This window comes from Anopheles stephensi, chromosome 3, assembly GCF_013141755.1.
Source record: "Anopheles stephensi strain Indian chromosome 3, UCI_ANSTEP_V1.0, whole genome shotgun sequence".
NCBI lineage: Eukaryota > Metazoa > Arthropoda > Insecta > Diptera > Culicidae > Anopheles > Anopheles stephensi.
The window spans coordinates 35,028,563-35,039,830 of record NC_050203.1 but is presented as its reverse complement, the minus strand read 5'-3'; the positions used below and the strand labels follow the sequence as shown (position 1 = coordinate 35,039,830).

General features: G+C 47.2%; 1 protein-coding gene across 4 annotated transcripts; it reads right to left on the bottom strand.

The window, feature by feature from the left end:
* Positions 1-424: 424 nt before the first annotated feature.
* On the bottom strand, positions 425-11,012 carry LOC118509659 (SRSF protein kinase 3). 4 transcript variants are annotated; one of them, XM_036050621.1, is made up of 3 exons: positions 10,918-11,012; positions 6,253-10,328; positions 425-6,055 (listed from the first exon to the last, which is right to left on the bottom strand). In XM_036050621.1, exon 2 carries the CDS (start codon positions 9,575-9,577, stop codon positions 7,205-7,207), a length of 2,373 nt encoding a protein of 790 aa, XP_035906514.1. In that variant the 5' UTR covers positions 9,578-10,328; positions 10,918-11,012; the 3' UTR covers positions 425-6,055; positions 6,253-7,204. The 4 variants fall into 4 exon arrangements, with proteins under 4 accessions (XP_035906514.1, XP_035906513.1, XP_035906515.1 ...); XM_036050620.1 differs by lacking the exon at positions 10,918-11,012 and adding an exon at positions 10,685-10,910; XM_036050622.1 differs by lacking the exon at positions 10,918-11,012 and adding an exon at positions 10,694-10,910.
* Positions 11,013-11,268: the final 256 nt, after the last annotated feature.

The following is an 11,268-nucleotide window of genomic DNA, read 5'->3' as shown; positions in this document are numbered from 1 at the left end:
TTGAGGCCGCGTTTACTTCCGCCGTTTTAACCATTAAAGTGCATACTTACTCTTGCCGGAACAATGGCCATTCGCGGACACTTTGTCCCGCGCCATTGTCCTTGCTGGGCTTTTCGGTTGTTGTTGTTGCAAGGGACAGTACATTTCGGACTAAAATACATTACCGTTCAGTGTCCTTTGCCGATGGGGGGAACGCCGGGAAACGACGCTCGGAACAATTGAACACATCTCCTTTTAATTATCCTAATGCAACATTTTCAGTGGAAACGACCGCCGACTGACTGTACTTCTTCTGCTGGATGGTACTTTGCAGTACAACAACAAGAAAAAAACGGAAACAAATTTCTCATTGCATTCAACACAACCCTGCCGGGAAGACCCTGTCAGAGTGGTAGAGAAGAGACACAGTAGCGTTGGCCGAAAATTCAGTTGTCGACGCATGAACTGATCGTCACACGCGGTATTTCTTATTTTATTTTCGGGTCGTCTCACATGTCTCACGCACGCACACCGTCCACCGTTCCTCTCCCTCTCTTTTGCCACCCGGTTATAAGGTGCTAACGATAGGCTTTTTTACACCGAGACGACGTACAACAGAGTATGCAGCGGCTGAGGGCGCGCGTCCGTCCGTTTGTCCGTCTGCCTTTTGTCTTTCTAATTTTCGCGCGTCATCCGCGTTTTTCGTGCGTACCTGTCTGCTGCTTCCTTTATAGCGCCTCAACTCGTCACTAGCTCTCTCTCCCTCTCTCCCCCAGGACCTTTTCCCCACGTTTTGCCTAGAGCTTGATCGTGCACATACATATATATGTTTCAGCGACGCTTCAGCACTACCAGGTTCGCGCGCGCTCAACTCAATATATCGAGGGAGTATCGAAAGATTCAATAAAACTAATTTAATTATGCATTATCTGTGTGTGTTGCACATCATGATGGGTGTGTTGGGGTGGTGTGCTGCACATTCCTCCTCCTACCTACTACTACTCCCCCGGCGTAACTTTGTGTGAGCTTTTGTGTTTTTCGTGTGTAGATGAGGTTTGGTGTATCTGTGGCGTGTGTGTGTGTCGTACATTACAATATTGATGGTTGGTTTAAAAATTATACAAAGAGTAAACCAAAAGCCACAACACCATCCGCTTTCTCTCTCTCTATTCGATTTTTTGCTCCTAACTCCTCACAACTTCCATTCGAAAATCCTACCACTTGCTTGCTCGGTTTTGTCGTCAATCCTTTTGGGGTATCCTTTTTGCATGTGGATCGCTTGCCTCACAACAGTTCCTCAGCCGGCACCCTGTTATCCTCCATAATGCTTCTTGTATGTACCAGACCAACATCTTTACCGGGTCTGTATATCGTTTCAAACTTCCTTCCTTCGGACCATTTACATAGTAGGTGCTCTCTTCTCCCGGTACATCGAAATATTTATCAAAAGTACACAGTTTGTTTTCTACTTCACATAGTGTATTCAACCTTACGTTTGTTCTGTGTTTGTTATTTTTTTAACTCACTATATTTTGTTTTGTTTTTTGCTTTGTTTTGTATAAATTACTTACTTGTTCTTACTCATGTTTGCTTCGTTCACTTTGTCAATGCGCTTTCCTGCTAGATTAGATTAACACAGACATCCTTCGAACCCTTCGATTATATGACAGCTAGGGGGCTATATACGATACGAGTGCCGTAATGGGTTTGTTTGTTGGCACTGCAAAAAACATGCACGTTTAACATCAGTATGTTTCGAAAACACAAATTAAAACTAGCAGCATTCATGTGTCGGTTATACAAATTGAAGATTGTTTTCAAATATATATAGACCGGTACATTCTATTGCAGCGGGGTTTTGTTTTGTGGTGTAAGGGGCAAAGATTTATGATAAACGAGCGCTTTGATGAAAACTCGAAACCCAGATGCTGGTGAATATGTGCAATGCCCAGGGTACAGATTGGGCGCGTCCCATTATCATTTTCCTGTTACACACCCGGTGAACGCAAACGCTATTGAAATCTATGGTCAACGACTATCGGGAATTCGGCGTCATCAATCTGCCTGCGCTATTTTACACGCGTTCCACTATTAGATAATGCTAAATGGTAGAGCATTTACACCATCAGGCCCCGTCGGCCCTATAATTTGGTCATACTGGATGTGTATACACAGGCGGATACCATTTCAACGATGCGGTTTTTTTCATATGTTTTACGTTCTATGCAATGATGGGGATATGATGAGTATGAAAGTGATTTTTTTTCCACCACGGTACACAGTGCGATTGCTCTACTCTTACTGACATGTACATTGTCGAACAGAATGTATAATTTATAAAATAAAAAACATTCACGCCATTGCCTGGAACCAAATGAAAAGATAACTGATTTCCCCTCCGAGGACTGAAGAGCACGGTTTTGGGCTGAGATTCTGTTTCAATCAAAGATAAGTTGTTACTTTTTCCCCGTCTCATTCTATGCATTTTAAATTGTATTCGAATAAAATTTGGAAACAAAATACACGCAATAGATTTCTGAATCCTTCAAATTAGGATACCGAAAATATTTCATGACAATAGGCGCGCTTTCATGCTCGTTAATTAAAATTCCATGTACAAGAACATTCAAGGATCTGTGCCAATAAAATAGAGAACACTAGACAGTCAATATTTCCAGCCTATACCGGTGACCCAGACAGACCGGCAATGGTTTCGGGGGAGGGCCACCGGGAATACCAATATCAAATTGATGGTAATAAGAAATGCCAATTTGCGTAGAATGAGAGAAGACGTATTGACGGTCGAACATCTGTGTCACGAGACCGAGGAGAGGATATAATGATTTGGATGTGTTTTAGCATACTTAAGCGTAAGAAACGATTTTATATGTACAAAAATTATATTTCACAAATGATGTTTAATGTATGTATTAACATTCACACAAAGGAAACTCTTTTGATATTGAGCAATGTTGTATTCGCCGGACTGGGAAAACGAATAAGGAAATTATATTTAAGTCCTATTCACCTTTGTTTTACTTTTTTTTATTATACTAACCAAAGTTGTTCCTATTTTCTCAATACTCTACTCCTTCGCATCAAACGTTCGGTCTACGGTATCATTTGGAAATAACAAATCTATTTATGGTAGACGGACTTCGAACGAGTAATCAGCTCTAAAGCTTAGTAACGGCTAAAACATACCGTAACATTAAAACTATCCATATACCTGACATATAGTGAAATCGATTTGGCGAACGAAACCTCTCTTTTTTGTAACAAAGCATGCAAAGCACAAGGCTAGGGAATGGTTTGATGCACATTTTAGGGCATCATTAAAAAAAATAATAAAATCATCAAACTCCCTGTTGCTGAATCCGAGTCCGAGGCGCCTCCACAAACTACATCGAATGCGAAAAAGCCAGCTGGACTGGTCAGATCAGTCGGATCTAAGCCTATAGATCGGCAAGATCAAGTCGCTGTTCAAACAGCTTTTGCTCTGAAAACACTTTCGAAGAAGTCGAGCACCGAGCAGCATGACCCGTTGCTAAAAACGTCTACCCTCGTAGAGGATCCTCCTTTAGGTAGAGCGTCTCGGATTCTCAGAGTATGAATCCTCTACGTCTATTCCTCCTATAGCGATCAGGAAGTGAAACAGATGTATGAGTACATCTCATCACGTATATCCAAATTGGCCGTTCTGATGGACATCTTCAACTACTTAGCTGTCGTGGGTGACGTGACTGGCTTCTCGGGTGTCCCATGGCGTCTGGATATAGGTGTGAATCTGAGTTCCACCTTAGCTAAGGCGCTAATACCCACACCGACTATGAAACGTTCCAGCACCTGTAAGTCTGTATCTTACAGGACTATGCGTATACTTGTACAACAACGGTTGACAAGGAGTGTTGTTTGCCCGAAGACCTTGCACCAGTACCTTCACCCGCTGATCAACCAGTGTTGAAAGCCAACAGAAATCTATTGGGGTTGGCACCATAACCTATTCGTGAACCGTGAATAGCTGCTTGTCTCCATCACATCAACATGTGATCGTGAGAAAAAAAATCCAGGAAACGGGACTGAAACAGTTTGAAGTCAATGTCAAGTCTACAGTATTGCATACTTTTACGTCTTACTGGCTCCCTCATCCACACAACCAAGCAGATTACTCCAACGGAAAAAAACGATCGCAATCCGTATAGCTGGGTGATAAGCGACGGTAGATGATGCGCTTAGCTTTATATCCAGCATATGCATTCGTGCTACACACTCCTGCTACACAGCCCAAACGTGTAGAATGGTGAAGGTGATACATGAATGATTCTCTATAAATTCTAATTTTTAACCGCTTCGAGTAAAGATAATACCATAATACTTCAGATTATTATGGTTTCTAGAAAAGTTCACCCTGTTTAGATTGGCAGTAAGAAATGCACAACCTACATGGCCCGGAAGAGGATTTAAAACAACAACAAAAACGGTGGACAGACCAAAGGAAAGTATTTACTCTATCTATCCTGCTAGAGCGCTACGTGGCTAATGAGTTCCGGCTTTAGCTCTCTCATGCTTTATGCCATTCAAACACTATTATTACATTACTTCTAGACTCATACACTGGGGATTGATATTTGGCGTCAACTTCCGGTTCGATAACGTTTACAGTAGAAGCTCTCATTGAATCAAGTTATCGAGTGTTAACTAAGCCCCCCCCAGCCATAGCTCAAATAAATAAAACCCCCAAAGGTCCTTCCGGTGCGCGACAGGACAAATGCAGACAATTCTTTACCTATGCAGTCATTACCACCTGGCGCTGGAAGATTATGATTATGATCGTAAACGGGGCAACCAATTCAAAATCGTTTGTCCACTAATGTTAGCTCTTTTTGACAATTTTGCACTGGCCAGCTACAAGTGAACCCCTAAGCATATATCCAAAGTCTGTCTAGCGTACTTTCGATCGATCGATCCCGCGAACACCACTGGGTGAGGTAAGAAGTTGGAAGAAGAAGAAGAAAACGAAAATTTTCCCACACATACACACACCTGCGTCTGTCATCTCACGCAAGACCTTCCTTCTAGTACGATCCTTCTCGGATCGTGTGAGATCAATACGAAAGTCCTGCAGTTAGTAGTGCAGCATAATTGTATGTTGGATTATTTTTGTATGTGTGTGTTTTCGGTCGTATTCCTCTCTAAGGACGGACTACGTAATCTGCTTTTGTATGTGTGTGTGTGTAAACGGTATAAAATGCTGCTGGTATTGCTTTGCTCCCGCATATCGTGTACAGCAGCCGCCGATTTATTTTCCGGAAAGGGAGGTTTCTGTTGGTTATATGAACGTGAGTCGCTATATGACGTACGAGACGAGAAACGAAAGATGAGACACACACACACAGACTCACACTAAAAACACTCCCATCCACTCAAGGCGCCCACCCATCTGCATCTTGTATGGGCTCAAATTTGTCAACAAAAAAACGGGCCACAATTTGGTATTGCCTTTACGGATTTTGCTTATTAAAGGTGCTCGTGGTGTATTTGAGAGATGTTTTAATTTATGTTTTAACAAGATAATCGTAATAAAAATAATAATAATTATGTGTAAGATACTGCCTGCTACCCTGCTCGTAACTTCGCTTCGTCTCCCTCCTTAGCATCGATATTATTTTCTAGGATCCCTTAAAAATGTTGCTACCTGGTTCTGGTTCGTTTGTTTCATTGCGTACCATTCAATTACTAGTAACGAAAGTTTTGCTCCTACCTTGAAGTAAAGTTCCTATAACCGCGTTGCCTTACCACGCGGGGTGCCTGTCCTGGCCATTGCACCGGTCGCTTCCTTGCTGGCATATAGCTTTCTGTGTGTATGTGTGTGTTGTTTGTTTGTTGAAACTCTATTGCTGATTGTGATGATACAGTTTCAAAATCTGTTCTCATACCCTCTCGCCCCCTCTGTTGGGGGACACAGTTTTCTTTAGACAATATTCACATTTCGCGCATTTCGCGTTCCAATTCCGCTTCTAGTTTTGCTAACGAGGGCACACACGGCACATTGATGTTTTAGGTTTTCCTTAATTTCCTGCAAAATTAAGCTTCAATTAGAAGGTTTGTTGAACCATCACCAATGTTCCTTCTCCGAGCGTCTAGCGTCAAATAGACTAAGAGCGGTATGGCCTACTTTGTCAACAGCAAAAGAGTATTTTTTTAGGTCGGAAAAGGAACAATTATTGGATTAATAAAAGTAACAAAACGACATGCATGTCTGCTTCGACTTACCATCTATTGTTCTAATTTATAAAGCTGATCGTTTGATGCGGGGATGATATTGGGATATTATTCCTACACAAACTGCTTCCTTTTGGGTCTCTCCGCTGCTATTTTACATATTCTACTACATGCTACCGACTGTGCCATAAAAAAGCAACCGTTCACAAACTGCTGCTGCACTGGGTTGTGTTCTGGGGCAAAATTTCTTCTTCTGCGCAACAAATGCCAACCATCATCAACACCAACAATCATCACCATCCCCGTCACTGTAACAAACCAACCGATTCGATTGTTCCTGCTGACGAATAACTGAACTCCAGACGTGAGGATAACGGGGCGAGACCGCTTGCTGCCCTCTGCTGCGTTGAGTGCGCGGATGGAGGGTCGTTCTTCCCCGTTTGCACTGGAAACCCGACAGTATCCCGGTAGTATACGCCCTGATCACACACTTTACGATGCACACACACACGCACACCGGTGTGCATATTACTTCTTGGCTTTCCAATCGAACATTTTTCGCAACAAGCACACTTTACACAACGCATTTTGAGCTTTTCATTTCCATTTTCCTATCGCCTACACATCACACCACCGTCTCCGATTCGTTTTCATTTGCCTTTATGCATCTTGCTATCACTTTTCGTGTTTGCTAGGCAATTCTGCACTCCTCATTGTTTCCACTGTGGCCCCCACGTCCCACTGCAACGTTCGCTGCATCCTGCACTGCACCATTATGTCATTCCCGTGTCAAGAGTGTTGCCATGCCAACGACACATTACATCCGCGCACCAACTCCCCAATCGACGGTTCCTTTGTTTTCTTTCCATTGCGCACTCACACACACACACACTCGAAAAAGCCCTTGCCCTTCATATAATGCACCTCTTGCTCGAACACTCAAACTCCGGCCCCGGTCACGGTGTGCATTGGTCTTTGCAGTTTTGGGGGTCATCATATCCCCTCAGTGATTCAACCACGAATGCCGAAGACAGTCGGCGGCTGTGGCACGCGTTCGCGGATCGTAATCCAACATCGGTTTGAGGAAATCGCTAAACTCCAGCGCATCCTCTTCCGGCCATTCGTATTTCTCGATCAGCACATCGACCAGGCCCCACGGTTTCAGGCCGGTAATGTTTTTCAGCATCCCCTTCGAGTTGAAGGCATGGCTCGAGTTCTTGCCCGACAGCGCGATCCGTTTCGGGATTGGTCCCAGCAGCTCGATAATATGCGCGATGTGGTCATCGTCCCGGCAGTAATCTTTGCCGGAGAACGGTTCGAACAGAAAGTCGCCGGTCGCCAGCTCGAACGCCATGCACGCGGTACTCCAGATGTCGGCCGACGTATCGAACCCGGCCCCGATGATGACCTCCAGCGAGCGGTACTGGCGCGTCTGGATGTCATCGGTGAAATGTTTGTCGACCCAGCACGCGTTCCCGAGATCGGCAATCTTCACGTCAATGTCACACACTTCGAACGCCGGATCTTTGCTTTCCTGCACCGAGGACAGTATTTTGCGCACCGACTCACTGATGTCGAGCTTCGACGCGGACGTCGCCGAATGCACCGAGGAGGAGGAAGGTTTGTCCGGTGATTTCGGATCTCGCTCCCCATCGCCGTCCGCGTCCTTCTCCAGCATGGTAGCAGCGCTGCGGGTGGGCGACGATTTCCGGTCGCTGGACACATCGTCATTGTTGTTCGAAGACGTTGCCTCGCTACTCGATGGACTGGAAAGCGTCGATGCGCACGGCGTCAGGGTTGGCCGATCTTCGTCCCCGGACGATGGCGTACCGGCGTCACCGCCACTCTCCTTACTGCCCACCACTCCACTACCAGCCGTACCGTTCACTAGCAACCGTCTCGTCTCGGTCGCCTCTTTCCTTTCGAGCGGAGAACTAAGGGTCGTGCCAGCGGACGTCGTGGTAGTGCTGCCGGTACCGGTTGCTGGGACTGTATTGCTAAGTGCCGTGGCACGACCTCCCTTCAGTCCCGCACTGGCACCCAGCTCCTCGCCAACGATTGATGCCGTCTTGCCTGCATCCATCGTTCCGTCGGTTCCGTTTTCCAGCAGTCCCACCGTCCCCGCACTCGACGACACTCCGACAGTGCTGCCGCCAAACTCTAGCTGCTGAATGTGCTCCATCTGCTGCCGTATCAGCTCCGACTGCATCTTGGCCTTTCGCTTCATCTTCTTCTTCTTCGCCTTGCTCATGTTCTGGCTCAACGGTTGCTCCTGGAACTGGGGTGGCGCGGCGGAGATGAGCGATATCGGCAGCTTGCAGCCCATCGCGTGCATCTCCGTCGCTTCGCAGGCCAATTTACGCACGTAACTTTCGTTCACACACACGAGCACATTTTCCGGCTTGATGTCCGTATGGATGATCTTGCATTTCGTGTGCAGATAGTCCAGCCCTTCCAGCACCTGCCGGATGATTGACTTCACGTTCGCCAGCGGGATGCCACGGTAGTTCGATTTCAGGATGAGCTTCAGCAGATTGTGCCCGAGCACCTCGAACACCATGCAGATGTGCGTACCGTTCACGCCCGTTATCCGGAAGTCGTTCAGCAGCTGCACCACCTTGTTCCGCTTCGGATCGGTCGGATCGGCGTCCAGAATTGTCTTGAGGATGTGTATTTCATCCTTGGCCGTTTCGCTGAAGTGCTGCGCCGATTTGACGATCTTCAGCGCCACGTACCGCTTCTCCTCCAGGTCCCAGCTAAGCCACACGGTCGAAAAGTGGCCCCAACCAAGCTTCCGGATCACGTGGTACCGCTGCAGAAATAGGTCACCCAGCTTCACTGGATGGTAGCCACCGCGGCAGTAGTCTGCGCGGCACTCCTGCTCCTCCTCCTCGCTCGTGTACCCATCGGCATCCCGATCCAGGTCCCGGTCCTGCTCGATGGTTTCGTTCGACGAGCTCGTGGTCGCGTCCAGCGCTGCCACCGCGTTGTGCACAGCTGATTTCGAACCGCGCCGTACCGAGTCCGCCGCAACGGCCGCCGTCACCGACTGCTGACTGTCGCTCATCGCTACGCCACCGACCATCACCGCGCCCGACGACGTACCCAGGATCATATCGTCATGGTCGTCGTCGTCCTCGTGGAGTTCTGACCCGCCGCCCACGAAGGCACCACCGCCAATGGAGGCCGCCGTTGCAGCCGACTGGTGATTCTGGCCGCTCCTGTAACTATTGCTGTTCTGCGCCGCTGCTTGCGCCGCCGCCGCCGCCACTGCTGCCGTCGCTTGTTGTTTCGCCTTCTTTTTCGCCGTCTTATGACGTTTCTTCTTCGCCTGTATCGTCAGTACGTGTCGGTTCGTATCGGGTTTTACGTTCATTGCTTTTTTTGCTGTAACGCCCGCCTCTTCCGGAATCTTCTCACTTGCTCCTTCCAAAGCGCCGCCGCTGCACACGCACGCCCCCGGCCTCACGCTTTCCGTACCGTATTATTGCTCTTGCCTGTTCTAGCACACGCGCGCACACGCCAACTGCACGCCACACCGAATCTCAATGCGCGCACTCTCTCTTTCTCTCTCGTTCTCTCTTCTCGCACTGCTGCTCCGCTCAGTCTTCCGTCTCTTTCGGTCGCGCACTATTGTTTTTGTCTTGCCGACGAGTTCTTTCCCGTCTCTCTGCTGTCTGTTACTTTCTTTCGCGCACTCGCACCGTTTCCGATTTTTCTGCAATTCCGAATGACAGCACTCCGCCGTTCTACGGAATAATAATAATATTCTCCGCCTGGGATGGGGAATTACTGCAACGGGCGCGTACGGAATCCGTGCACAAAGAATGTAGGCTGTGCTTGCTTGCTTATGCAATTGCTCGTGGTACTCTCTTCTGCCAGACTATTCCGCTTCCTCGGATTAAACACACAGTTGCCACACAGAGCCACCCAAAAAAAAAAGCCAAATTCGAGTCTGTCAATCTGTACGCAGCACTATCCTATCTCCTATGACGCGGATTTGCGATTTCGCACGCTGATGCACGGAACAAACGCGGAACGGAAAGCAGCGGGCTAACGCGTACCCACCGATAGAGAACTACACTGCTTCAAACGACCGGGACTGCGGGACGCAACTAAAAAGCAGACTAACCGAAAAAATAAATAGAAAAAAAGGAAACGTATCAATCGCTGCGTTCCTGGCTCATAGACCTGCAGACGAATGTTCGATTGCGGAACTTAAAAGAAGACTACTACGATCGTCGGAGGGCAGTTCGCTTTGGGAAACTAAACAAGTGGCTACAGTTCTGCAAAGCACTCGGGGGGGGGGGGAAACTGCTGTCACAGAATCAAAAAGTTGCCGTGCACCGCCGCCGTGCCTCCGCTGGGTATTCGGGAGCTGTATCTGCTACTGCTACTGCTGCTTCCGCCCTAACCCGTGTAGAATACATCCGGAACGTTCTGCTGCTCGGAAAGTGGCGAAAATTTTTACAACCACACACACCTCACGCACGTTTTTCACGCCGCTGTTCTTGCTCGTGTTGCTGTGTTGCTTGTCGCAGCTGCTTCACACACGGTCAAGATGATGCGCACCGCGAGCAATGCGCATCTGTCAAGATGCTTGGATGGGATTCCCTTTTCCCGACGATCCGGTGCGTTTTCTTTCGCGGAACCACAATTAATTACTGCTGCAATGCAAGGAAAACTGGTTCCGCTTGGATTCGCTTCAAAATTTACCTTTTTTATCATTAGCACTCTATCAAGAAAATTTGCTTCACAATCGATCAAACCCCTGTGAATCGATGATGGGTGACCGTCTCGAGCAAATGGAAGCTCGACGAAACGAATATTTTGATGGCAAATGTCGATTTCGTCGATTCGTCGACAATCGTTTGGAAATGGTTTTAGCCGATTCGTTACGTTTAATCAGTAGAAAAACATTTTTAAATGTATTTGATTAGCTTGAATTAATTTTTGGCCTAATTTTAGCTCCAAATTCGTCATGTTGCATTATGTTGTTTTCATCATTTGCTGAGCTATGTAAAGCTTCGATCGCTCAACCACTTCGCCTAAACGCATCACACATCG